Genomic DNA, 24,951 nt, shown 5'->3' with positions numbered 1-24,951 from the left:
ATGGATCTGCTTCATCCTATACTTCATTCCTTCATACACTCCATACTGGTCCATTCGATCCAACGGGATGTTCTGACAACCGATTACGGTCAGCTAGAACACAGATCGGTGGAATGACTGCTCGGAATAATCAACAATCCTGTCATCGCGAGACGGGAATATGGGAGGCCTAACAGCTTCCAATATTCATCGGTCTATTCAGGGAAGACGGGAGGTGGGATGCCTTATTCGGACATCGCAGACCGCGCTCGGGAGATACTAAACCCTCGAGCGGCACATTTGGCCACGGTATATAAAGCGTCTGCTGACAACGCTGCGACGTTATGTTCGCATTTACGCTATAATATAAGAGCAGTAATCGCTTCCGATAGCAATCATACAATCCATATGATGTCCCCCAGAATTGCCATCGTCGGCGCTGGCCCCGCCGGCCTAACGCTCGGCGCCCTCCTCCACGAACACTCCATCCCATTTACCATCTTCGAGCTGCGCCAGAAACCAACCGCTGAAGACCTTTCAATGCCATCCGGCATGCTCGATCTCCACGAGGGATCCGGCCTCGCCGCCATCCGCGCCTGCGGCCTCTACGACGAATTCCTCAAACACACAGGCGACTGCGCCGAGACGCACAAGGTCGCTGATAAAGACGGGCACATCCTCTACAGCGACGAAGACGACAGCAACATGCGACCGAGTCACCGGCCAGAAATTGCGCGTTATGCTCTGCTGACTATTCTCCTCAGCAAAGTACCCCAAGACCGCATCAAATGGGGCCATAAGCTTCTGGCTGCGAGGAGGACCGGCGTCAGCACAGAAACAGAGCTAGATTTTGGCCCCCAAGGCAAGCAGACATTCGACCTCGTCGTCGGCGCCGACGGCGCGTGGTCCGCCGTCCGCGCTCTCCTAACGGACATCAGACCGCACTACGCCGGACTCCAAAGTATTACGCTGACGGTCGAGAATATCAGCACGCGGTATCCGCAGCTCGCGGCGCTGATTGGGCGAGGGGGTTTTTCGTCGCTTGGGCTGCGGAATGGGGTGATGACGCAACGGGGACCGCGGGATTCAGCGCGTGTGTATGTCTTTTTCACCGCGGCGGATGGGTTCACTGGCGAGGGGAAGCGAGCGGCTAGCGTAACGAAGGAGCAGCTACTCAGTGACGAGGCCCTCCTGGGGAGGTTTGGTGACTCTGTGAAGGAGTTGGTGGCTGTTGGTGTTGCGTGCGACAGAACCGCGGACCTGCCTGAGGGGGTCGTTGAGGTCAAACCGCTGTATATGTTGCCTGTTGGCGCTGCGTGGGCGCATAAGCCGGGTGTGACTATCGTCGGGGACGCCGCGCATCTGATGTGTCCGTGGGCTGGGGAGGGAGTTAATCTCGCCATGTGTGATGCGCTGATGCTTGCGAAGGTTATTGTCAAGGTATGGGAGAAATGGACCGGATGTTAGCCAGTTTCAGACTGCGCTGGATCCGTTACTGCGGCAGTTCGAGGAGGATATGGTGACACGCGCAAAGGAGAAGGCGGAGGAGACGGTGAGTAACGGACAGATGATGTTTGGCGACGACGGGGCGAGGGGTTTAGCTCAGTTCTTCAGAAGCATGGGACAGCAGCAGTACCATTTGTGATGACCGAGCAGATCTGAGTACTGGTCTTATCTGATTAGGAAGCAGGTATAGCGCTATATAGACTTCATAGATCATCCTCATGAGAAACACAATGGGACCTGTCGAAAAGAGAACACAGACGACATGTTTGACTAGACCATCACGGAGTAGATACATCCTGGACAGATCAACGCGCCCAGAAGCCCTGTTAACGGTTGGCTAGGACAATCGACGGCGCATGTCGACGCTCTCACAACGACCTAGATGCTAGACGCTTCAAACCACGATATCGACAGTTAATCCACAAGATACGCAAATGGCAGCAACTCCTCCACGCGCACAGCCCTTGGCTCCCCCTGGTCAAGCACAATCACCTGAATCCCAGGATGCAAATCAATCAACGTCTGCCGACAGCGTCCGCACGGGCTGATGACGCCTCGGTTCTCATTCCCGACGGCAACAATATGCGTTAGATGCGTGGCGCCAGCGGCAGCCGCAGACCCCAGGACGACGAGCTCGGCGCAGGGTCCGCCGGTAAAGTGGTAGACGTTGACGCCGGTGAAGATCCGTCCGTCGGTAGATCGCGCGGCGCTGGCGACGCTGTGGGTGTCGGAGACGGGGATGCGGGTTATAATTGATGTGGCGGTGTCGACGAGGGTGGTTTCCTCGGGCGTGAGGGGCATGATTGAAGCCTTTGTGGTAATTGTATAGATACAAAAGACAATGGAGTGTTATGGAAACTGATGATGAAGGATGAGTTTATAAGTCGTCTGTGGAGGCTGGCGGGGTCCCGATTGGGAAAGCTGGAGGCCCACTATCAAAGAGCCAGAGACAATATCCATATTATAGTGGGATTTTGAATTATAATCATTTATGCATGGGAGAGACAGGGTTGTTTGAAGATATAGGATTATTTGATATCCTACTCTAGGTTGATTTGGAGCAGTGGTAATACGCAATGTACATGCAGTATTGCACTTCTGTCGAGGGTTTTGGATCCGTACCTTTGTTAGCATCCAGTACAGAGCCGAGGAGAACAAGGGTGAATTACAATGATACAATTGAACTTCCAGTTATAGCTAGTATCTGAAATTCCATTCTAATAATCATCGATTACTGCACGACGGTTGGTTGGGACACTGACCCTTTGAACAGCCGATCTCGGCTTTTCCCACTCGATCAATTCGGAAATATCTAGACTTCATCTCGCTCGGCTGCACTATGGAGATGCTATGTCTGGAAGAAGCATCGACTGATCAAGTAAAGCAATAGGCGGAATGAAGGGCTAAGCAAAGCCTATCTTGCTTTCCTGTGACAGTGATCGATCTGATCCAGGTATCTTCCATTCCATGATCTGCCCTGATTACCGTCATGATGATGAAGCTGATTTATAGATGATCCGGCCAAGCGAGGCAGTGCTCGGCCAAGAATCGAGAGTCGGGTTGATCCGCGTCTTCAGATTGATCGATTAGATGGGCGGATTTCCTTCTCAAGATAAAGTTATTCAATGTCCGGTGTTGATCCAAGTTACCCATGGGTGAGTCCGACACAGCCACGCTCTATGGGTTAAGGCGAAAATAATGTATATAGACAGTATATTGTCAAGACGCTCGGAGGAGGAGTGATGTCGCCAGCTTATCCACACTAAAATGAGTCTCAGGCTTGTATCTTCGGTTCGAGACGACCTGTTTGCAGCAGTAGCCTCAGACACTCAAGCCGCACAAGATAACTGTTTTGCCTTCTCGCCAGACCAACTAAACCAGCTCTTCAACCCCAAATCCCCCCCCGCACTCTATGCTCTCGGTGGACTCTACGGCCTTGAGTATGGCCTGCGCACCGATCTCAGCGCTGGTCTGTCGGCCAACGAGAGGATCCTTCCTGGTGCCGTCACACTTGAAGAGGCGAGACAGGCAGCGCTATGCCAGACGGAAAGCAAACGGCCGCTCCTGGCGAACGCAGCCAGGCCCCATCCCAACCAGGAACCCTCAGTGCCATTCTCCGATCGAACCCGCGTGTTCGGGCGGAACGTGCTGCCCGACGCGAAGAGGAAAGGCTTTGGAAGGCTCCTCTGGGACGCGTATAACGATAAGATTATCATCCTTCTGACCATCGCGGCAGTCGTCTCGCTGGCGCTGGGGATATATGAAGCTGTTAGCGGGCAGTCGCAGGTGGATTGGATCGAGGGCGTCGCGGTCTGCGTCGCGATTGTGATCGTTGTTGCTGCCACTGCCGGGAACGACTGGCAGAAGGAGCGGCAGTTTGCGAGACTGAATCAGCTGGTGGGTTTCGAGCTTCTGCCCGGAGCGAGGAAACAAACCTAACTGACCTGGTGCAGAAAGCCGATCGTCAGGTGCGAGTCATTCGCTCTGGAAGGCCGATGATGCTGCATATCAATGACCTGGTCGTCGGCGATGTCGTCCACGTTGGGCCGGGGGATTGTGCCCCTGCCGACGGGGTCGTGATCACGAGCCATGGGCTGAAATGCGACGAGTCCCTGGCGACGGGGGAGTCGGATCAGGTTGAGAAGGTCAGTGCTGGCGCAGCTACTGATGACCAGGACCCGTTTATTATATCGGGAAGCAAAGTTCTCGAAGGAATGGGCACATATCTGGTGACCAGCGTGGGTCCGCACTCGACGTATGGCCGGATCATGGTGTCTCTAGGAACAGAGAGTGCTCCAACGCCCCTCCAGGTCAAATTGGGAAAGCTAGCGAACTGGATCGGCTGGTTTGGACTGGGGTAGGTATCCCTTGAACAAAGAACTGCGTGCGGGATAGTAGCTGACAGCCAGTGCAGGGCGGCTCTTCTCCTCTTCTTCGTGCTCCTCTTCCGCTTCTTGGCTCAACTTCCAGATAACGATGCGCCGTCCACTGTAAAAGGACAAGAGTTTATGGATATTCTCATAGTAACGGTGACAGTGATCGTGGTTGCAATTCCTGGTCTGCACCCGCTTCCCATCCCTCCTCGATCCGCTTTGTTGATGCCTCACAGAAGGACTACCCCTAGCTGTGACCCTGGCCCTAGCGTTTGCGACCGCCCGTATGCTCAAGGAAAACAATCTCGTGCGACAGCTACGTGCCTGTGAAACGATGGGAAACGCCACCGTGATATGCTCGGATAAGACAGGCACTCTGACGCAGAACAGGATGACGGTGGTGGCGGGCTTCTTGAGTCCCAGTGAGTCGTTCGGCCAACTCCCGCTGGAGACTGCATCTCAGCCACAGCATGACGACATCTCGGGTGTGACGCAGAGGTACCCGGCAGCCTTGAAGGCTCTGCTCGTCAAGAGCCTCGTAGTCAACTCGACGGCATTCGAGGAGCTGCGCGAGAACGAAACGGTCTTGGTGGGGAATAACACCGAAATTGCGCTGCTTCGATTTGCACAGACAGCTCTTGATGTGCGGGATGCGTCTACGGAGCGAGAAAGAACCGAAATTGAACAGGTCTATCCATTTGACTCGGCTCGGAAGGCGATGGCGGTCGTGTATCGTTTGGGAACAGGGCACCGACTGCTCGTCAAGGGCGCCGCAGAAGTCGTCCTCGGGGCCTGCACTGAATCGACACTTCCAGGACTATCGGATGAAACGTCATTAGCCAGAGCACAGATGTCGTGCGAGGACAGGCGGACAATCCATGACCAAATCGATATCTTTTCTCGAGCCTCGTTGCGGACGATCGCAATTGCATACCGCGAGCTTCCAGCCTGGAATTCTGAGCAGGCTGGAGACAACGCGAAAGTCTCACCTGGTTTCGATGCCTTGTTCAATAATCTGACCTGGATCGGGGCATTCGGCATCCACGACCCGCTAAGGCCCGAAGTCCCCGAAGCCATTCGGACGTGCCACACGGCAGGCGTCCAGGTCAAAATGGTTACCGGTGAGTGTCCATTACCACACACACGGAGGTCGGAACTTACCGCACAGGTGACAACATCCACACGGCGTTATCCATCGCCATCTCCTGCGGGATCAAGACGGAGGACGGCATCGCAATGGAAGGACCCGACCTTCGGCAGCTGACCGAGGCGCAGTTGAAGACGATCATTCCACGGCTCCAAGTCCTGGCTCGCTCCTCACCCAGTGACAAACAGCTCCTCGTTGAGCATCTCAAACAGCTTGGTGAGACGGTGGCCGTGACAGGCGATGGGACCAACGACGGGCCGGCTCTCAAGGCCGCCGATGTAGGGTTCTCGATGGGCCTGAGTGGGACTGAGGTCGCGCGTGAAGCAAGCTCGATTATTCTCCTTGACGACAACTTTCGATCGATTGTCACGGCCATCGCCTGGGGCCGGTGTGTCAACGATGCTGTCGCCAAGTTTCTGCAGGTGTGCTGCGTCTGCTTCTCTCGCCGTCCATGTGGCTGACACAGCCAGTTTCAAATCACGGTCAACATCACTGCCGTCTGTTTGACTGTCGTGACGGCCATTTACAGCAGCTCCAACGAAAGTGTCTTCAAGGCGGTCCAGTTGCTATGGCTGAATCTAATAATGGACACCTTTGCCGCTCTGGCCTTGTAAGGCCTCCTGACTGTAAGCCTCCATGGCACGAGAGTACTAACATCCCGCGTGGTCCCAGGGCAACCGACCCTCCCACCGCGGATATCCTACAGCGACCGCCCCGGCCACGAAGCGCGCCTTTGTTCACGGTGACCATGTGGAAGCTGATGCTGGGGCAGTCAATCTACAAGCTCGCCCTCTGTTTTACTCTCTACTTTGCAGGCAACCGGATCCTCCAGTATCATACCGATGGTCACCAGCAGCAGGCCGAGCTCGACACCGTCATCTTCAACACCTTCGTCTGGATGCAGATTTTCAACGAGCTGAACTGTCGTCGACTGGACAACAAATTCAATATCTTCGAGGGCATTCTGAGAAACAGATGGTTCATGGTGATCAACGCCTTGATGGTAGGTGGACAAGTGCTCATCATCTTTGTCGGTGGGGCAGCGTTCGGCGTCACCAGGCTGGATGGACCCCAATGGGCTACTTGTATTGGATGCGCCGCCTTCTGTATTCCCTGGGCCGCCGTGCTGAAGCTCGTCCCGGATCGGTGCGTTGCCAGGCTTATGTCTATGGTTCGTACTGGGGTGGGAGTTCTGCTGGCTCCACTGAGACAGATGTGTCGGGCTCTGGTCCGAGCCTTCCATGGCTTTTTCCACAGAGTCCACGTTCGGGATGATGAGGAATCGAACCTTACCCGGCGGTGACTCGCGTGTAATGTTGTGATCATTTGTCCCATGCCAATGCCACTAATGCCTTCTGTAAACACACTGATTGTGTGCCATCCGGTTAGGCGGCCTATTGTGCAAGGAAGGTAGTGGTGTTGCAGTGTAGCAGCTGCACGAAGATTGCCGACTGTAGGTGACAGTTTGTGCCTCAGACGGATATCCAAGTCTTCTAGACACTGCCAGGTTCACACCATCGTATCATACAGCCGCCACGACGGTCGGCAGCTAGGCTAACATGTGGGTATCTTTCTCAAAGCAGACAATATCATTGTGGAATCCGAGCCTACCGCCTAGGGTGATTAAAGCGGACTGCAAGAAATACATGTAGGTGTCATCATAGGGTATAAACGCTGATAAATCCATGGCCATGCTATACAGGGTCCTCATATTCCGACTGGAGAAATGTACTTGACCACCCGCTTCCTATTGCAAACGCAAGCAGAGTATCCCTTTGTGAATCTGCCTCGATCCCATCGCTCTGAGGAGACTCCAAGAGGAAGGCATCCTCTAGTTCGAATTGCGCGTCATCCAAGTCCAGACCGATGAAGGGATCCTCTGCCGAGATGGTCCACGGACTGAAGTCTTGGTAGGAACATGCCGTTTGCCCTGAATTTGGACTCGGCGTCCGTAACTGAAACCCCGCATCCCGGGAGGAGAATGTGTGATTTAACGTGGTGGATGCACAATGTTTGTAACAGGGTACGTTGTACTGTATGGTGAAGACTCGGTACGAGCCCTCCTCGAGATACTTTGGCTTCTTCCGCTCGCCATCGCGACAGGAGTCGGCACAGCCGCGCCTTATGCAGGACTGACATGGCCGCTCATTGCCTGGTGGATCATGCTCAGTCATTGCTCCAGCGACTCGGGACTCATGGCAACTTCACTTACCACAGGTCTGATGTGATTTCTGACAAGCGGAGCAAGCTCTTCTCGCTTTCTTCCTTCGTGGCCTTGGGGCCCCGCTTGTGTCTGCTGTCGGTGTTCTCGAGCTTTGCATGTTCTGAGAATGATATGATGTGGCCATTGCTTCGTCGCTGCCCTTTTTTCCGCAGTGCAATAATGAAGACATGTAATCTCATCGGGATGGCGCCTAGAATGTTAAATATGCGTATTAATGAATGAGGATCGAGAGCCCTCAGCCAAAACCAACGTTTCAGACGAGACGATGTGGCTATGATCAGCAACCATGGCTGCTGAGCGGCTCCGCTGACAGATCTGTGCATTACTCCGTACAGGCCCTAGCTATTGATGCATGATCGCCAGTTCACACGAGTGAGACCCAGTGCCATCTAGTAAACTCAATTTGCGGCCATCACGGTCCATTTCCATCGCCAACCAGCAAGTCAGACCGTGCTGTTGGGTTCGAGAGAGATTGATCGAGTCGCTCTCTGCGAACCGCATGTCGATCAACTTCCTGAACGCAGGCAGCCAATCAATGTCTCCGTCACACAGAGAGCTAGTTCCATGAGCGGCTCCGCAAAAATCGACCAGTGTTTAGATTGGCATGGCAAGCCCCTCCCAGAGCGGCTCCGCACTTGTCGTGTGGGATACGCCCATCATGACAGGATGCCTGCACGATGTGGAGGGCCCGCACCAATCAGCTGACGACATTCGCCTGCCAACGTCGTCTTGAAACGTCATGTCTCGTCTGGGCCACAATAGACTTCGTGCGGAACCGCACACGGTGTGTCTTGCCCCGCAGCCCGCTGTCACTCGGCAGCTGCAACGTCTCTGCCCTACCTGAACTCTTCGCTTCAGCTCGATCTCCAGCCGTGTTTGTGGAGCGTTTAGCGAGCCAGAAAAGAACTTTTGCGACGCCTCGGACATATGGAACTCAATTCTTTGTGTGAGATTCTGGCGTAGAGTGAGTTCTAGTTACCCCGTATTCTGATCGCCACGAGGCCCGGAATAGCCTGGACCCTGATTGGTTGGTGGTGCATCGTACTATTATTGGATTCCCCCCCCCCCCCCCCCCCCGCATATTCACACTGAGGATCAGCCTGTGGATAAGCTCTACATTTTCCTACTCGATTCTCTAGCTTGTATGTTCTCGGACACAAGGAAGTAGAGATTCGGGATTATTGCCTGAAGGGTACTTTGCGCCAGAGAATTGAACGAGTTCGAGGTGTGGTGGGATTCCCCATGGGGATGCCACTGGCCTCGTCAGTCGCGGGGATCTGGGGAAATGGAGCTCATCCGAGAGACGGCCCACTCCACAGTAGGCAAACTGCATTGGCCCAGATTCAGCAATGGGAGATGCCGACCAATCATCAGTCTCGCACTGCTGTCTCAAGGGACTCCACTGGGCTGCGTGGCCTCGTTCCCCTCTTAGTTGCATTCGGGATGCCCCTGGAACAAGGGAACACTTGGGTCTCCAAAGAACTATAAGTACCATCAAGGTACTCGAGTTCATCTAGACCCATCTCATCAATCATCAATCATCAGTCAATCACATCGCTTGGCTTATACACCATCAGACAAATCTCTTTCACCAGTTCGCCCCACCGATAACAACCATGACTAAGTTCGACATCCCCTCCATGCAATGGGCCCAGGTGGCCGAACAGGTCGGCGGCCCTCTGGTCCTCAAGCAAATCCCTGTCCCAAAGCCCGGACCCGATGAGATCCTGGTCAAGATCCGTTACTCGGGCGTCTGCCACACCGACCTCCACGCCATGAAAGGCGACTGGCCTCTCCCTGTCAAGATGCCCCTCGTCGGTGGCCACGAGGGCGCCGGCGTCGTCGTAGCCAAGGGCGACCTCGTCACGGAATTCGAGATCGGCGACCACGCAGGCATCAAGTGGCTGAACGGGTCCTGTCTCGCCTGCGAGTTCTGCAAGCAGGCCGATGAACCGCTTTGCCAGAATGCCTTGCTGTCCGGGTATACCGTCGATGGCACCTTCCAGCAGTACACGATTGGCAAGGCGACGCATGCGTCGAAGATTCCCAAGCACGTGCCCCTGGATGCGGTGGCGCCGGTGCTGTGCGCCGGGATTACCGTGTACAAGGGGCTGAAGGAGTCCGGCGCTCGGCCTGGGCAGACGGTGGCGATTGTCGGTGCGGGTGGTGGGCTGGGATCCCTGGCGCAGCAGTACGCGCGGGCCATGGGTTTGCGGGTTATTGCGATTGATGGTGGGGATGAGAAGCGGGCGATGTGCGAGCAGCTTGGAGCCGAGGTTTGTTGCCCTTTTTGTTTTCGTCGGATCGGATGGGACGTGTTCGATGCTAACTGCCAACCAGGCATACGTTGATTTCACCAAGTCCAAAGATCTGGTCGCGGATGTCAAGGCCGCCACGCCGGATGGGCTGGGTGCGCATGCGGTGATTCTCCTGGCCGTCTCGGAGAAGCCCTTCCAGCAGGCGACCGAGTATGTTCGCTCGCGCGGGACTGTCGTCGCCATTGGCTTGCCTGCGAACGCCTTCCTGAGGGCACCGGTCCTCAACACGGTGGTGCGCATGATCAACATCCGGGGCAGCTATGTTGGCAACCGACAGGATGGCGTCGAGGCGATTGATTTCTTCGCTCGCGGACTGATCAAGGCTCCGTACAAGGTTGCTCCGCTTGCGGATCTGCCTAAGATCTATGAGCTCATGGGTATGTTTCTTCCGTCGCCTTCAGTCCTGTGGTGGGTCTCGCTAACAGGTCAATAGAACAAGGCAAGATCGCTGGTCGCTACGTCCTTGAGATGCCCGAATGAATATCCTATCTTCGGTTGCTATAGTTGATTGTGCATTGAGAGAATGTCTGGCATGCACATATATGAATGATCCTGATGTCGTCTAGTTGTCATTAGTCATTAGTCAATCAAGCATCTTTTCTTCTGAATATACCTTGCCCCTGTTCGATTGTAGATATCGACCTTCAACCACTACGCTAAAACGGTGTCTAGACTGCCATTTCCAGTATGGTAGCAATCATAGTGCATATTCCGGTTAACTCACATTAGCCGTAATTAGACTTTCTGAAGCTTGTATACATCAAGTTGATCTTGGCCCATAACCATACCGAATCATTCCTCTCTAATAGGTGCTGGCGGATAAACAGGATGTTAGGACTTTCTGAGGCTTGCGTACATGAACTTGATATTACTTCCCTCATCTTACACCTAGCTACTCCTTCTGATAGACTGCTAATAATGCGGATGACCCGAATATTACATTTTTATGTTGTACTGCATAAGTCTGCCAGTAGTCCTCATGCCAGGAGGTTCCACGTTTAACCAGATATTTGCACCCAAAAGGAAAATGTCTGTAGACTCAGCGGTACAGCATATAATCACCTACATTCTACCTCCACAGCATCGTTCGAGCTGGCACTCTCGAGTCTGGCCTGGAGATGGTACCCCTAATACCCCGCCGTGCTGATCCGCTGCCAAGCGTGTGCGGATCCGAGAGCGGCTCCGATCTCAACAAGAATAGATTAGGTTTATACGAATCCACCAGTTATGGAGTCTACTCTTCCTCCGCGGATTCTCGGACTTGGGTGGATCATTCGAGTCTCCGGGATACATTTCCTTGAGCTGCGGGGTGGTTTGCTGCATGCAGAGAGAGACTGATGACGAATCGCACTGTCGCAGTATGAGGTCACTTGACAGTATCCAATACCCTGAACACGGACAGATTTGTGTAACTGGAAGCTCCAGCGGTCCGACCAACCCACACCTCGTTCATGGATAAATTACCTCTTCAGGCAATCTCGTGGCCGTTCACCTGTGTGGAGCCCGGCTAGGACAGAGACGGAACCACAGGAGAGAACCCCAGTCGCCGACACAAGCCTAGCGCGAGGAATAGTGAAGACTGTGGAGTGCGGAGGGATGGAGACGCGGAGTCCTGGATCCTCCTGTTGGCCTTTCTACTTGTCAACATCCCTGCTGTTTGCCCTTGGCCCGATGCATATGCAATAGGACTGTGCAATATAAGAGTAAGCTGGGGAAGCATCGGCCTGCCTTCTTTCTGCCCTCATAGCTTCTGCACGTTCACGCCTTCAATCCACTCCTTGTCAGTCTCACGCTTCACACTGCCCCCAACATGGCTCTCTTCCAGACCATCGTCACTCCTACTGTGACCTATGAGCAGCCTCTCGGGCTGTATGTACCCAAGGACTCCAAACGGTAGCCAAATGCTTCTCGCTAACACTGCAAAGGTTCATCAACAATGAATTCGTCCCCGGTGTAGAAGGCAAGACCTTCGAAACCATCAACCCGCATGACGAAAAACCCATCGTGGCCGTTCACGAGGCCACCGAGAAAGACGTTGACATCGCCGTCGAAGCCGCCCGCAAAGCGTTCAAAGGTGTTTGGAGGGACATCATCCCCGCGGAGCGCGGCCGTCTCCTCACTCGCCTTGCGGACCTCCTCGAGCGCGACTTGGATACCATCGCCGCCATCGAGGCGCTCGACAACGGCAAGGCCTTCCAGATCGCCAAGGGCGACGTTACCCTCTCTGCAAACTGCATCCGGTACTACGGTGGCTGGGCGGACAAGATCGTCGGCCAAACGATCGATACCGACCCGGGCTGTCTGACGTACACCCGTCATGAGCCGGTGGGCGTCTGTGGCCAGATCATCCCATGGAACTTCCCGCTGCTCATGTGGGCGTGGAAGATCGGACCGGCCATTTCCACCGGCAACACCGTTGTCCTCAAAACGGCCGAGCAAACGCCGCTTTCCGCTTTGTACGTGGCCAAACTGGTCAAGGAGGCCGGCTTCCCCCCCGGTGTCATCAACATCCTCTCGGGATTCGGGCGCGTGGCGGGCGCTGCGATCGCGGCCCACATGGATATCGACAAGGTGGCCTTTACCGGCTCGACGCTGGTGGGCCGCCAGATCCTCCAGGTCGCAGCGAAGAGCAACCTCAAGAAAGTCACCCTCGAGCTGGGCGGCAAGTCTCCCAACATCGTCTTTCCCGACGCCGATCTGGACGACGCCATCAAGTACGTCAACCTGGGTATCTACTTCAACCACGGCCAATGCTGTGCCGCCGGCTCGCGTGTCCTGGTGCACGAATCCATCTATGACAAGTTCCTGGCGCTCTTCAAGCAGCGCGCGGAGGAAAACAAGGTCGGCGACCCGTTCCACCCGGAGACGTTCCAGGGTCCCCAGGTCTCTCAGGTGCAATTTGACCGGATCATGGGATACATCAATGAGGGTAAGAAGGCCGGCGCCAAGGTGGTCACTGGTGGAGCGCGCCATGGTGAAAAGGGTTACTACATCCAGCCTACCATTTTCGCCGATGTGCATGAAGACATGAAGATTGTCAAAGAGGAGATCTTCGGGCCTGTCTGTACGGTGCAAAAGTTTAGCACCGAGGAGGAGGCCATTGAGATTGCCAATAACACGAACTACGGTGAGTCTCTACTCTACTCTGTCCTCTGGATCATTCGATGCTGACTGTTTTGGTAGGGTTGGCGGCGGCTGTTCACACAACCAACCTGAACACGGCCATCAGGGTATCCAATGCTATCCGGGCTGGGTATGTTGCGACATTCCGCATGTCTAGCATGTTGCTAACAGAACTGTGACAGAACCGTGTGGATCAACAACTACAACACCTTCCTTGCTCAGATGCCATTCGGCGGCTTCAAGGAATCCGGTTTGGGTCGGGAGCTGGGATCGTACGCTCTGGACAACTACACGCAGGTCAAGACTGTGCACGCTCGTATCAAGAGTGCTTAGATGGCAGATATTGCTTTAGTAGCAGTTTATTTATGATTATGTGTCATTTTGCTTTGTTTAGTCTTGTCCGTACGTTGCCGTAGTGTAAATCGGTCGAACTACAATTCATGCCTCAACTCCAAGAATCAAACTATTCTTGATTGACGCATGAGTCTACGTAATACCCCGTTGTCAAGCATTAGTCTTCAGGTATTGAGTAGACCACTGTCCGTATCAACAGTTCTCCATCGTCCCAAGTTCAGACAATCCACGGTTTCAGACTACGGGACCCCCTATCCACTGATTCTCACCCCTGTCCAGTAGCAAAAGTGGGTTCCTCTCAGACTAGAGATCCAGTGGACATTGCTCACCGAATCATGAACTCAGGCTGCAGCCACATCTACAAAGGGCTGGGCTAGACTTCCCCCTTACTCCGCTTCCCCGGATCCTACCCAAACAGGAAATTATATTCGTGCTGATCATAGGGCTCCGCTCGACCGGAAAACAGGTGTTCATAGGGAGACCACTGATATAAGGACCCTCCTTACCCCAGGTTTCGATTCAACCCCAGGTTTTGATTCAACCCCAGGTTCCCCAGCTTCTATCTCACCTTGCGGCATACTCTCCCTCATAGACGACGGCCAGACACAATGGACACTGAACAGGGCCTTAAGAACCACACGGCGAAGACCTCCCCCCACGACGAGACAGCCATGGCGTCTCTTACGACAATCCCCACATCCGTCACCCTGTCCGCGGAGCAGTTCGAGAAGCTGTACCTGAGCCCCCTGACCCAGCGGCAGGGCATGCTCTCGAAGCAGATGGGCAATCCTACCCCTTTGTAATGACCCATGCTGGACACGGAGTATGCCTTTTACTGACTGACCAGGGCCCTCGGCGGATTTGTTATCACCACTACCCCGTTGTCCTGCTGCCTCATGGGATGGAGAGGTGCTACTGGATCGGGTATTGCGTTCACGTAGGTGCCAATCCATACCGGAAGGTTGCGGGTACCATACAATGCTGATGCTGATATGCTTTGTCCAGTGGGCCGATTATCTTCCTCGGAGGCGGACTGCTCGTCTTGACCAGTATCCTGGAGTTCATCCTCGGCAACACCTTCCCCTGCGTTGTATTCGGCACAATCGGTTCGTCGAGTATCTCGAAAGCAACGTTGCAGACAAAACTGACAGTAGCAGGCGCATTCTGGTTCGCCTTCGGTTGCACTATGACTCCCGCGTTTAATGCCGCCGGTTGGTGCCCTCCCCCCTTTCCCATACTCACTGCCGCTAACAAGAGTGCTCGTCCCTAGCCCCCTTCTCAACCTCTGCTACCGACACAGTAGCCGGCCTCAGCAGCCCCGACTTTCTCAATACATACGGTTCGCACCCCTCCCACCCCGCCCTCGTCCTCGGGAATATCCATGTCCTAACAGAACCCAGCGTTCCTCTTCATTTGGATGGGCGTGCTCATGCTCATCTTTTTGGCCTGCGCGACCCGCACAAACGCAGTGTACGTTGCCATCTTCACGACGCTCACGCTCGTCTTCGGCTTTTTGTCCGGCGCATACTGGCGTCTGGCGGTTGCGGATGCCCTCGTTGGTAATCGATTGGTAGTGGTATGTCACTCCTTTCACCTTCACCTTTCACAGCCAGTGATGTGCATCGCTTAACACGGACGGAATGTATAGGCAGCTGGGGCGTGCCTGTTCGTGGCGAGCATGCTGGGGTTCTATCTCCTCGTGGCGCAGTTGTTTGATTCGGTGGGGCTCCCTGTCCGTTTGCCAGTCGGGGACCTGAGTAGGTTCTGGGATCGGCGTGCGAGGTGAGTATGAGTTTCTCTGCTGATTTATCTGGCCCGGTACTAAGTTGTCGAAGTGGTGGGCAGGATCCGGAGTACGGGGCTGAGGCGGGGGAGAAGTAGGTATCTCCATCCTCTGGTCACGGACTCACAGCACAGTGCCCAAGATGGTGGATGGATAAGGATGGTTAATCAGGTCGACGAGATGGGTCCGCTGTCATACATGTTGCCTGGTAATTCGATCGAGGGAAGGAGGCTTTTGTCCTTGTGGTATGAGAAGCGTTTGCCGTAGTTGAACGCATGCCTTGCTCAATACAGGCTGTTCGCTTCAAGTCCTCTACTGTCTTGTAAGTTAAAAGTAGCAATAGTTAACTACTAATAATAATTACTCTTCTTTTTTTTCCCTCAGGTCATACAAGTGCGTCTTGCTAGCATACCGGTGGACCCTCGTTCATGCAAAGTGATCTTTGTATACGGACATGTTGAGCTGAACCTGTGGACTCAGCCATCGCAATGAGTGTACCATACCATAAGCCACTCAGCTGATATTGAAATCAAGGGTGCGAAACGTCTAGACCACGGAAGTCTTTCGAGCACATCACTCACTGTAGTATGGTATTTACTTCACAAGACAATGAATAGCACGCGAATTTAATCAGGATTACTCGGATTACATTATCACTAGTTGCAGTACAACGACGACACGACAGACATCCGATTCATTCAGCGCACCTCCTAACTAGAACGGCTTGGTCACCGCGCACGCGTGAGGATTACAGGAGAGCGGCTCCCGCAATCAGACCAGCGACAGCACCCACGCCGGCGTTCAGACGGGACGCGGCGCCGGTGAACAGAGGGGAGGAAGGGCTGGCGGTGGAGGAGCCCGAGGGCGATGGGGTGCCGCTTGGAGAGGTGACCGTGGGCTGGGTGGGGATGACGGGCTTGGAAGTAGTGGCCGGGGTCGAAGCCGAAGTGGAAGTGGAAGTGGAGGTGGAAGTAGAGGTGGTCTCCTCGGTGGTGGTGGTAGTAGTAGGCGCCGCGGTCTCGGTGTGAGTGTTTGTCAGAGTGTTGGTAACAGTGTTGGTCAAGGTGTTGGTGATGGTATCGGTCAGCGTTCCCGTCAGGGTACCGCCAGGTCCAGTACAGATCTCCCCGATGGGGCAGCAGCCATCGTCGGTGCAGTACGTGCCTGGCTCGCAGCCGCCCTCACCGATAGCGCAGCAGCTGTAGGTGACGGGAATGCAGGACGACTTGCAGGTCTTGTAACCAGGGTGCGATTCGCAGCTGGAGACCTGGCGAGCAATAAGGCCATTGTGGCCTGCCGCAAGGGCGACAGTGGCCAGGAGAGAAGCAGTCAGAAGCTTGTACATTGTAAAGATTGAAATAATAAAGGATCAACGAGTGATGGGGGAGCAAGTGAAGCGAACGACTTGGCTGACAGAGGTCGAGAGGAAGGCGAGTAACTGAGCCGCCTTTATATACCACGGTGCCTGAACGCCCTCAAACCTTAATGATGTGGAGAGCAGCCAGGAATAGGTCAGCCTCATGCGATACGAGTGACAAGGCCTGGGCATCGTGCAGATATCACGCTAAGCGGTATGACTCGTACCAAACCCCGAGATGTGGTTGGATGGATGCCGCGACCCTAAAGCACCCAGCGAGGGGAATACGAGGCAGCCCGTCCTGTGGACGGCCGAGGCAAATTACACCCAAGCTTAATGACGTGTCATAGTCCTTCTCTTGGGTGGAAAGCGCGGGGATTGTAGCAGTTTTTTGGAGTGTGTGGAAGTCATAACGTCTCTGGTTGGTGGCAATGAAGAGAGAGATGCATTTGGGGCACGGACTATCCGATCACTACTTCTTCAGGCGATAGTCACTTCGTTCGTGGGTAAGTCTGTCTGGTGAAATATCGCTCGAGCGAAAACAGTCTCACTGGAGGCACTGTTTAGCTGCTGAGCAAATGCTGCAAGTTGAAGCACATTAACTCGTTCTCTAGAGTAGGATACGTATCAACATATATATACCAACATAGAAGCCCGATCTGCTGATATATATTGTTCCGAACGACTCTGGCAAATTATTCCTGCTGGAAATAAAGCACTATTAATCCATGCATGCACCTTACCGATCTTCCAACTGACTTGCACTAGCAGAGTTTGATTAACGGGCTGTCACCCATAGACTAGCCTGCGGCATCAATGCCGGACAAAACCAGGTCAAAAGAAGACTTCAAGTGACGAATCAGCTCTAGTTGTCTCTAAGACAACTGCATGTCAGTACTTGATCCATCGATCCAGGTATCGTGGCAAATGGCGAGCGGTACTGAGTGAATTGTACCCTTGGTGAGCAAGGATCTGTTGCAGTCAGAAATATCAATCCTTGGACTTGATCTTCTGGCACTCCTCAGATGTTACTGAGTGACTGTTATCATCGCGTGGATCAAACGTTACGTTGGCAGGAAGCTCGCGGGTGGTATTTATGCGAGCTTCCACCGGTCTTCTACGGTGATCAGTCAACGTCATGCCCTCGGTACTGATTTGAAGGTGATGATCTGTCTTAGCCAGCAGTTTGAAAGGATTGTACACGATTACCCACGGTGAAGACAGACTCAGTTGAATCCGTGGCAAATCAGCGCTTCCCCTTGCAGAATGTGTTCCCCGACTGCAGCAAGCTGTTCGTATTTAGGCGAATTAATTCTCAGGTACACTGGTCGCAGGCCTTCTCATGGTAGTAAGTATATCAAAGTATCATCCCGATAGTGCTTCTCAATGAACGCAAATGCAAACCATTAATAGTGCGTCGATTGGCATCATGATATGTTACTCGACAATCCTGCTCGCCCACTCAATGTCTGACATGGCAAATAGCTGTAGAGTGTTCTCGGCTCTGCACTGAGCCAAGTCGTTATCCACTTGATGGGGGATTGGATAGAATCCTGCCACTGAGAGGAAAGGCCAAGGCGTGGTTAGATCTATGCGGAGGACTAGGTGACAGTGGCATTGGAGCCGTACGACATAAGGTCGTGTTCGGGCTCGAATAGGTGTCCCGCTGTCTGATCTGAGTTATACAAAGTATCACTTCAAGCATTTGTGATGCACAGGACATTAGTGCTAAACAAGTTGCCAGTCTCTCAATCACAGCGTGAGTATACTTAGAAATACGTGCCTGCTCATGCTGATGTACAAAGAATTATCACCTCCATATAGCATAGCTGTATGGCATTCAATGGAGATACTTATTATCCATACGCTATGTTGGCCATAGTGCCATTCTCAAGGTGTGGTTGCGCAGCATCTCTGGTGTGCCGCAATCCCACCCGAGCTGCTGGCTTGAACACCTGTGCTATAGATACATGTAACAATGTTCTGCTATGTTCTGCAGCCGGGCTTTACTTCTGAGACTTTGGAGTGATAGCCATCGACCATCCGGAATAGAATTGTGTTTCCAGAACGTCTGCGCTCCGCGGCCTGGTAGGCAAACCATAGCAGCCACGTTTGCAGTGCTGTAGGTGGTGGTAAGACTAGGCTATAATACACATTGGAGCTCTGCAGGTAAGAACATCAGCTCTTGTACTAGGCCTATACGTTATTCGGCACTGACAAGGGGCAAGACTGCATTCGGCTCTGGACTGACTAGGTGAGCCCTAGCGAAAACCCTCTGAACTTCGGCTGTAATCAAGCACACCCGTAGTACAAGGCTTGCTCCCCGCGTTGTGTGGTCAATAGGCGGTCGTTACACATGTGCCAGGGCGAATGATGATGCACTGGTCCGTCTCTTGCCAAACCTTCTTCCGTCGAAGTGTGCTGGTCATAGTGGCAGCATGACAGTTGCATCTATGCATGGCTTCTATATAAACCCTCGATGGATCACGCCATTTCAGCCTGGTTTCACACCACCAGGCTGACGACTTTCATATTCGAAAGTACCACTACCAGTTTGCTCGAAATGACGAAACGTTCGTTGTTCTTCGTCCTTTTCAACGGTTCGTGGTCTGTGCACTCCTTCGCCGTCAATCTCTGATCTGGAGCAGGCATTGTGTCCGTGGCATATGCCGGGGTCAGATTCCCTCAGATTTCAAGGGCTGTCCAAGGCCGCGCCAACGAAGCGGTAGGGTCTCTCTTCGGCTCTACCTGTTACCTTTGTTAACTTCTGGCGGAAAGTGTGCCGTGGACCCCGAGGGTTGTCTCTGCACTGGATTTGTAAGTCACCATCACAGGGCTTATTATAACGTGCGCAAAAGAAGAGCGGCCGTGGCTGACAGCAACTCCCGTAGTGTCCCCCGCTCCTGACTTGCTGCGATAATCTATGTGTGGATCTGCAGTCCAATCCCGACAACTGCGGGGCCTGCAACAATGCCGTAAGTATATGCCAGTCTACTGAAGCAGCCGGGTCACAGTCCCTCGGCTCACTGTGCCCGTAGTGCCCTCCCGAGAACGGCATCTGCAGCGACGGTGCTTGCGAGTCCCTCTGCATGCTTCCAGAGATTGGCTGCGGCTTCGACTGTGTTGATGCGTCTTCGGATCCCGAAAACTGCGGCGGATGTGACATAGCGGTACGTATAATACATTATATCCCAGGTTCAGTTGCAGTTGCAGTTTCAGGACACGCCTTGTCTCACCCCCGTCCGTATTGATAGTGCCCTCCAGAGACCCCCGACTGTATCGGTGGCGCGTGTCTCTTCATCTGCCTGCCCCCGGACTTGGAATGCAACGGGGCCTGTGTTGATCCGGCCACCGATCCCAGCAACTGCGGAGATTGCGGTATTGTGGTATGTCCGCTGACCTGCTGCCGTGATGGATGGAGTCTAATCTGCGTTCTTTTTTTCCTGCAGTGTCCTCAGGATGATGCCTGCTGCAACGGCGTCTGCACCCATGTCCAGACATGCCACGACGCTTGCGGGGCATGCGATATTGTGGTAAGCAGCATATCCAAGCAATTGCCTCATCTTCAAAACATCTATGCTTAGGGGATGTGACAAGTGCCCAGCGGACTGGCAATGCTGTGATGCTGTGTGTCAGGATGTCCTCAATGATCCTGCAAACTGCGGGGGGTGCGGCAATGTGGTATGTCCGTCGTCCTGTCATGGATATATATACATAAATAACAGTCCACCAGTGTGAAGAGGGAGAAGTCTGTACGGCTGGTCTCTGCCAAGAGCCGGCGTGCCCTCCAGGCCAGGTCGAGTGCGATGGTGTCTGTACTGATCCGAACACTGATCCTAACAACTGTGGTGCCTGTGGTACTGTGGTGAGTGGTATCCGTGTCTTGTCTGTTTTCAAACCTCACCTGTCCTTAACTGCAGTGTCCTGAGGGAGAGCCATGCGTGGACGGAGTCTGCCAAGTAGAAGAGTGCCCTCCCGGCGAGACTGACTGCGATGGGACCTGCGTTGACACCACAACCGACCCTACCAACTGCGGCGCATGTGGTGTTGCGGTGAGTACACCTGCCGCGGTTTGCTTTGTCATTCCGAAGCTCATTGTCGGCAGTGCCCGGAGGGAACGCCTTGTGTCAACGGGGCCTGCGAACTAGAAGAGTGCCCCCCCGGCCAGACGCAGTGCTTGGGTCTCTGCGTCGATACAACCACCGATCCGTTGAACTGCGGAGGCTGTGGCAATGCGGTCCGTCCTTGTTCTGCATTGGTTGATATATCAGCATGCTGACAATGCAATAGTGCCCGCTTGGTCAGATCTGCACCGATAGCGCATGTGGGTGTCTAGATGATCTAACCGACTGCGATGGCGTCTGCACTGACACGGATATTGACCCTCTGAACTGTGGTGCCTGTGGCAATGTGGTCCGTCTTAGTCTCTGTGTTTGATTGATATTTCATGCTCACCATGCAATAGTGCCCTCTTGGTCAGATCTGCACAGATGGTGCATGTGGATGTCCACTTGGTCTCACAGACTGCAATGGCGTCTGCACTAATACTGACATTGACCCTTTGAACTGTGGTGCCTGTGGCAATGAGGTAGGATGCCAAGTCGTACCGCGTAGATACCAATATCTAATGGAAATAGTGTCCCATCCTCACCATCTGCATTGGAGGAGTGTGCACGGATATTATACCTCCAGCTTGACTCTCGCAACGATACCTCTGTGTTTGTGATAGGAGTCTTACCTATAATTAGCTAGTACAACCTGCTGTCACTCGTTATGAATTTGCGAATTTGCTCGCATGGATGTGCATCTTTCGGTTCTAGCTAGCTGTCGCCTTGGCTTTCGAAGTCCGAGGTACTACAGTCAGGGTTCCATTACCCAAAACTATTAAACAAAAGGTTCGGTACTATCTTCTGAAGCAACTAAATGATGATATATTTCATGACATCGTATCATATCCACATATCCAGAAGCAAATCTATATGCAAGTGTAGTAGAACCCAAGCTCAAACCACCCAACTCCAAGCAATGGAAATAAAAAAAAAAACAAAACTAGGCAACCTCTGCATGGAACGCCTGCTCCTCCTTCCGGCTGTGAGCCCCAGGTCCCTCCTCCCACTCAGTCTGCGGAATCTCAAACTTGCTGCTCTTCCACGGCGCCACATGGTGCACGTACATCCAGTCGATCTCCTCGAGGGTGCGACCCTTGCCCTCAATCACGCAGAAGTATACGACGAAGGCGGCGACCAGCAGACAGCCCGCGAAGACATACCCATACGCGAAGTCGATGGCGCCGGTGATGAAAGGGGTGAAGAAGCTCAGCAAGAAGTTCCAGAGCCAGTTGGAGGCGGTGGCTAGGGCCATGCCCTTGGCACGGTACTTGGAGGGGAAGAGTTCGGCGACGATGGCCCAGACCATGGGGCCCCAGGTCATTGCGAATGCACTATCAGGTTGTCAGTGTATGATGGAGACAGGGAAAAAAGAAAGAGGGAAAAAAAAAAAAAAAAAAAAAAGGGGGGGGGGACATACGCAATGAAGAAGCAGGCGAGGACGATCATGCCTTTGCCGACCTCGGGAGTGTTGGCGGGGTTGTTGACATCAAGCATGAAGTGGCCGATCGACGCAAAGATCATGAACATGCAGAACATGAAGCCGGCCCCGAAGATGAGGGACTTGCGGCGGCCAAAGTTCTCGACCACGTACAGACCGCCAAAGGTGGTGACGAAGTTGACGGCGCCGAGGATGACCGAGGTGACGAAGCTGTTGGAGAGCCCGGCGCCTTGGAAGACGGTGGTACCGTAGTAGAAGAAGTAGTTGGCGCCGGTGAGCTGCTGCAGGCACTGCAGGAGCATGCCGAGGGCAACCCGGTAGAGCATGCGCGGGCCGGTCAAAAACTCGTGCCACACCTGCACACCCGACTCGGCGTCGAGCTGCTTCTGGATCTCGTAGAGTTCCTGGACGATCACGCGGTGGTTCTCGGGCACCCCGTACAGCTTGGACATGGTGCGCCGGGCACTGTCGATCTTGCCGTGGCGATACTCGAAGCGAGGGGATTCGGGGAAGAAGGCCATGCCGCCGCCCAAGATCAAGGCGAAAACGATGGTCAGACCAAGGGTGATGCGCCACTGGGCGGTGCCGTCCAGGCTCTCGGTTCCCAGGTTGATCAGGTAGGCAACGAAGATCCCCAGCGTCACGAACAGCTGGTAGCAGCTGATCATGGCCCCACGGACGTGCCGCGGTGCACTCTCACCCTGGTACATGGGGACGAGCAGCGAGCAACCACCGACCCCCAGACCGGTCACCCACCGGCCGACGACCATCTGCCACCAGTGACCTGCCGGGGCAGTCATCTGAACAATGATCCCAACGATCAAGACCATGCTCCACAAGGTGATGGACCACTTGCGGCCAAGTCGGTCGGCAACGGGAGCTCCGACCAGAGCACCGATCAGGGTACCGACGGACAGCAGAGCGACAATGAGACCGGAGCGGACGTGGCTGAAGTGGTACTTGCCGTTGCTGTACTCCCCATACCGGTGCAGGTAGTTGCTCATCTCCTGGAATCCGGAGATCTGACCAGTGTCGTATCCAAACAACAGACCGCCCATGGAGACGAAGAGTCCCATGATGGCGGACCGAAGGGTCAGCCGGGGGATGGGCGTGTCGACCCCGAGATCGAGTGGCTTCTCCGCAGCCACCGAGTCGGAGCTGGAGTATTGAGGTTGGGGGGCGGGGGTGATGGATTCCCCATGGTGGGTTTCTGTCTCGACACCCATATCTATTTCTTCTATTTATTCTATCAAGAATACTATAATGTTATGACCATAGAGGAAGGTAGTGGAGGAAGGAGGAGATATAACCCAAACGAGGAAGAAAAAGAGGGAACGACCAGAGCGAGGAACTGGCTTATTTATATTTGTCAACTCCCCTGGCTGGACGAAGAAAAAAAAAATCAGAGAAAGAGATCCACAGGCACGCAAGTGGGAGGGAACCCAAGAGACGAGGAGAGAGACGGGGTGTGGGGAGGACAGGCAGGCATCCCGCTGGAGATGACGATAGTCGGCACGGATATAGCCCAGAAGCCGTCAGCTTCGGGTCTGCTTGATCCGTGCCTACGATTGGAAGAGCCGATAGGAAATGACCAGTCAGGGTGAAGTACAGGAAGAACTTCGGGATCCACGGCTGGACGCGGCGGGCTCATTGTTCATAGAAGATTCTGTCGGACGCCACTGGGTCACGGCCTTAGTAAGAATGCCATGGCAGCGCCACGATGGGCAGGAATGGCTCGTCAAATGAGGACGATATTGCGATGATGTATGCCAATTCCTCCGTACTCCACGGAGCAGGCCAATGACTCTACGGAGCATGGGCCGCGGTCGACTTGCAGTAATGATTGTCGGGGAATAGCATCCATGATTACTGATTCCGGGAATGCGCGGATATAGTGAAACCAAGACATCCACATCTCCAGGATCTCGGCACACTTCTACTCGGTGCTCCTTCCTGCTCCCGGAAGAGGACGGAATCCCCGGCTGGAGACAGCAGACAGACAGCCCGTTCACCTGGAGAATGAGGGGGTTGCCATGCCTCTTCAGTTCACCGGTGAATAAGATACATCCATATACTGCGGAGTATATCCGGAGTATCTGGAGTATATGATCATCCTATCAATAATGTATTCATGGCTGTCAATCATGGATGTCTACAAAGGCTATCTATCCACCTCTGCCCAACAGGTTATAGCCAACCCAGCAGAAATGAAATGACGCCGACCGACTGACACGGATCGGCCTCGGCGACGGCTGAGAAATGAAGGTCAGAAGCGAGAGGAGAGAACCCGGTTGAGCCGAGAATCGTCAGTGGCGTTGAGAGACCCTCCTGGTTCGCTCTGCGACGGCCACCAAGCTTTTCAGGCACTTCACCAAGGACAGACATGACTTTGTGGCTGTTGATCCGTTTAGTGCATGCCGGAAGTCTATGTCTATGTCTACAGAGTACTACTGGAGTTGACATGGAGTTAAGCAACAGTACCAGGAGACAGTATATGCTGGACTGATATATAACAACCCTGGGGATACCCTGGGTGCTCCGTACTGACCTGTGATCATCAGAAGAATGTGCGTTCGTCTACCCTTCCTGTTTGGGAAGATCCACTCGGCCATCCAGAAGAGGAATAGCGTTAGGGTAGGGTGTGTCATGTGCGGTTGCTGGAATGCCAAGATTACGTCATCATCGGACCCTTGGACCTTCCTCCCTTTGTTCTCGATCAGGTGATATCACTTGACCACTG

The 24,951-nt window shown here is 53.9% G+C and overlaps 10 protein-coding genes across 10 annotated transcripts; 6 read left to right on the top strand and 4 right to left on the bottom strand.

Moving 5' to 3' along the window:
• Positions 1–219: 219 nt before the first annotated feature.
• Positions 220–1,446, top strand: AFUA_7G01050 (FAD-dependent oxidoreductase; the record flags this gene model as incomplete). The annotated part of the gene is made up of 1 exon (XM_741733.2): positions 220–1,446. The coding sequence occupies one exon, from the start codon at positions 220–222 to the stop codon at positions 1,444–1,446; it is 1,227 nt and encodes a 408-aa protein (XP_746826.2).
• Positions 1,447–1,899: 453 nt separating this feature from the next.
• Positions 1,900–2,286, bottom strand: AFUA_7G01040 (cytidine deaminase family protein; the record flags this gene model as incomplete). Its single annotated transcript, XM_741734.1, has 1 exon — positions 1,900–2,286. The coding sequence occupies one exon, from the start codon at positions 2,284–2,286 to the stop codon at positions 1,900–1,902; it is 387 nt and encodes a 128-aa protein (XP_746827.1).
• Positions 2,287–3,252: 966 nt separating this feature from the next.
• pmcC (putative calcium transporting ATPase (Pmc1)) lies at positions 3,253–6,808 on the top strand (the record flags this gene model as incomplete). Its single annotated transcript, XM_741735.1, has 7 exons — positions 3,253–3,882; positions 3,939–4,342; positions 4,400–4,542; positions 4,595–5,479; positions 5,527–5,927; positions 5,976–6,115; positions 6,178–6,808. 7 exons carry the CDS (start codon positions 3,253–3,255, stop codon positions 6,806–6,808), a joined length of 3,234 nt encoding a protein of 1,077 aa, XP_746828.1.
• A 2,056-nt stretch (positions 6,809–8,864) lies between these two features.
• AFUA_7G01020 (uncharacterized protein) lies at positions 8,865–9,242 on the bottom strand (the record flags this gene model as incomplete). Its single annotated transcript, XM_741736.1, has 1 exon — positions 8,865–9,242. The coding sequence occupies one exon, from the start codon at positions 9,240–9,242 to the stop codon at positions 8,865–8,867; it is 378 nt and encodes a 125-aa protein (XP_746829.1).
• A 103-nt stretch (positions 9,243–9,345) lies between these two features.
• On the top strand, positions 9,346–10,675 carry adh1 (zinc-dependent alcohol dehydrogenase; the record flags this gene model as incomplete). Its single annotated transcript, XM_741737.2, has 3 exons — positions 9,346–10,005; positions 10,070–10,424; positions 10,481–10,675. 3 exons carry the CDS (start codon positions 9,346–9,348, stop codon positions 10,525–10,527), a joined length of 1,062 nt encoding a protein of 353 aa, XP_746830.1. The 3' UTR covers positions 10,528–10,675.
• Positions 10,676–11,508: 833 nt separating this feature from the next.
• On the top strand, positions 11,509–13,613 carry AFUA_7G01000 (aldehyde dehydrogenase family protein). Its single transcript, XM_741738.2, has 4 exons — positions 11,509–11,916; positions 11,973–13,174; positions 13,231–13,300; positions 13,353–13,613. The coding sequence occupies exons 1-4, from the start codon at positions 11,858–11,860 to the stop codon at positions 13,501–13,503; spliced, it is 1,482 nt and encodes a 493-aa protein (XP_746831.1). The 5' UTR covers positions 11,509–11,857; the 3' UTR covers positions 13,504–13,613.
• Positions 13,614–14,043: 430 nt separating this feature from the next.
• AFUA_7G00990 (uncharacterized protein) lies at positions 14,044–15,722 on the top strand. The gene is made up of 8 exons (XM_077805144.1): positions 14,044–14,323; positions 14,372–14,461; positions 14,530–14,630; positions 14,682–14,735; positions 14,795–14,863; positions 14,925–15,100; positions 15,173–15,306; positions 15,360–15,722. The coding sequence occupies exons 1-8, from the start codon at positions 14,133–14,135 to the stop codon at positions 15,403–15,405; spliced, it is 861 nt and encodes a 286-aa protein (XP_077661273.1). The 5' UTR covers positions 14,044–14,132; the 3' UTR covers positions 15,406–15,722.
• A 39-nt stretch (positions 15,723–15,761) lies between these two features.
• Positions 15,762–16,926, bottom strand: AFUA_7G00970 (GPI anchored serine-threonine rich protein). The gene has a single exon (XM_741740.2). The coding sequence runs from the start codon at positions 16,650–16,652 to the stop codon at positions 16,056–16,058; it is 597 nt and encodes a 198-aa protein (XP_746833.1). The 5' UTR covers positions 16,653–16,926; the 3' UTR covers positions 15,762–16,055.
• Positions 16,927–18,652: 1,726 nt separating this feature from the next.
• Positions 18,653–20,812, top strand: AFUA_7G00960 (putative extracellular cysteine-rich protein; the record flags this gene model as incomplete). The annotated part of the gene is made up of 6 exons (XM_741741.1): positions 18,653–18,786; positions 19,163–19,481; positions 19,703–19,834; positions 19,919–20,197; positions 20,398–20,529; positions 20,585–20,812. The coding sequence occupies 6 exons, from the start codon at positions 18,653–18,655 to the stop codon at positions 20,810–20,812; spliced, it is 1,224 nt and encodes a 407-aa protein (XP_746834.1).
• A 901-nt stretch (positions 20,813–21,713) lies between these two features.
• On the bottom strand, positions 21,714–23,437 carry AFUA_7G00950 (sugar porter family MFS transporter; the record flags this gene model as incomplete). Its single annotated transcript, XM_741742.1, has 2 exons — positions 21,714–22,104; positions 22,191–23,437. The coding sequence occupies 2 exons, from the start codon at positions 23,435–23,437 to the stop codon at positions 21,714–21,716; spliced, it is 1,638 nt and encodes a 545-aa protein (XP_746835.1).
• Positions 23,438–24,951: the final 1,514 nt, after the last annotated feature.

The sequence above is a fragment of the Aspergillus fumigatus genome, chromosome 7 (assembly GCF_000002655.1).
Source record: "Aspergillus fumigatus Af293 chromosome 7, whole genome shotgun sequence".
Lineage (NCBI taxonomy): Eukaryota > Fungi > Ascomycota > Eurotiomycetes > Eurotiales > Aspergillaceae > Aspergillus > Aspergillus fumigatus.
Note: the sequence above shows the minus strand (reverse complement) of the source record. Positions and strands in the feature narration are given on the sequence as shown.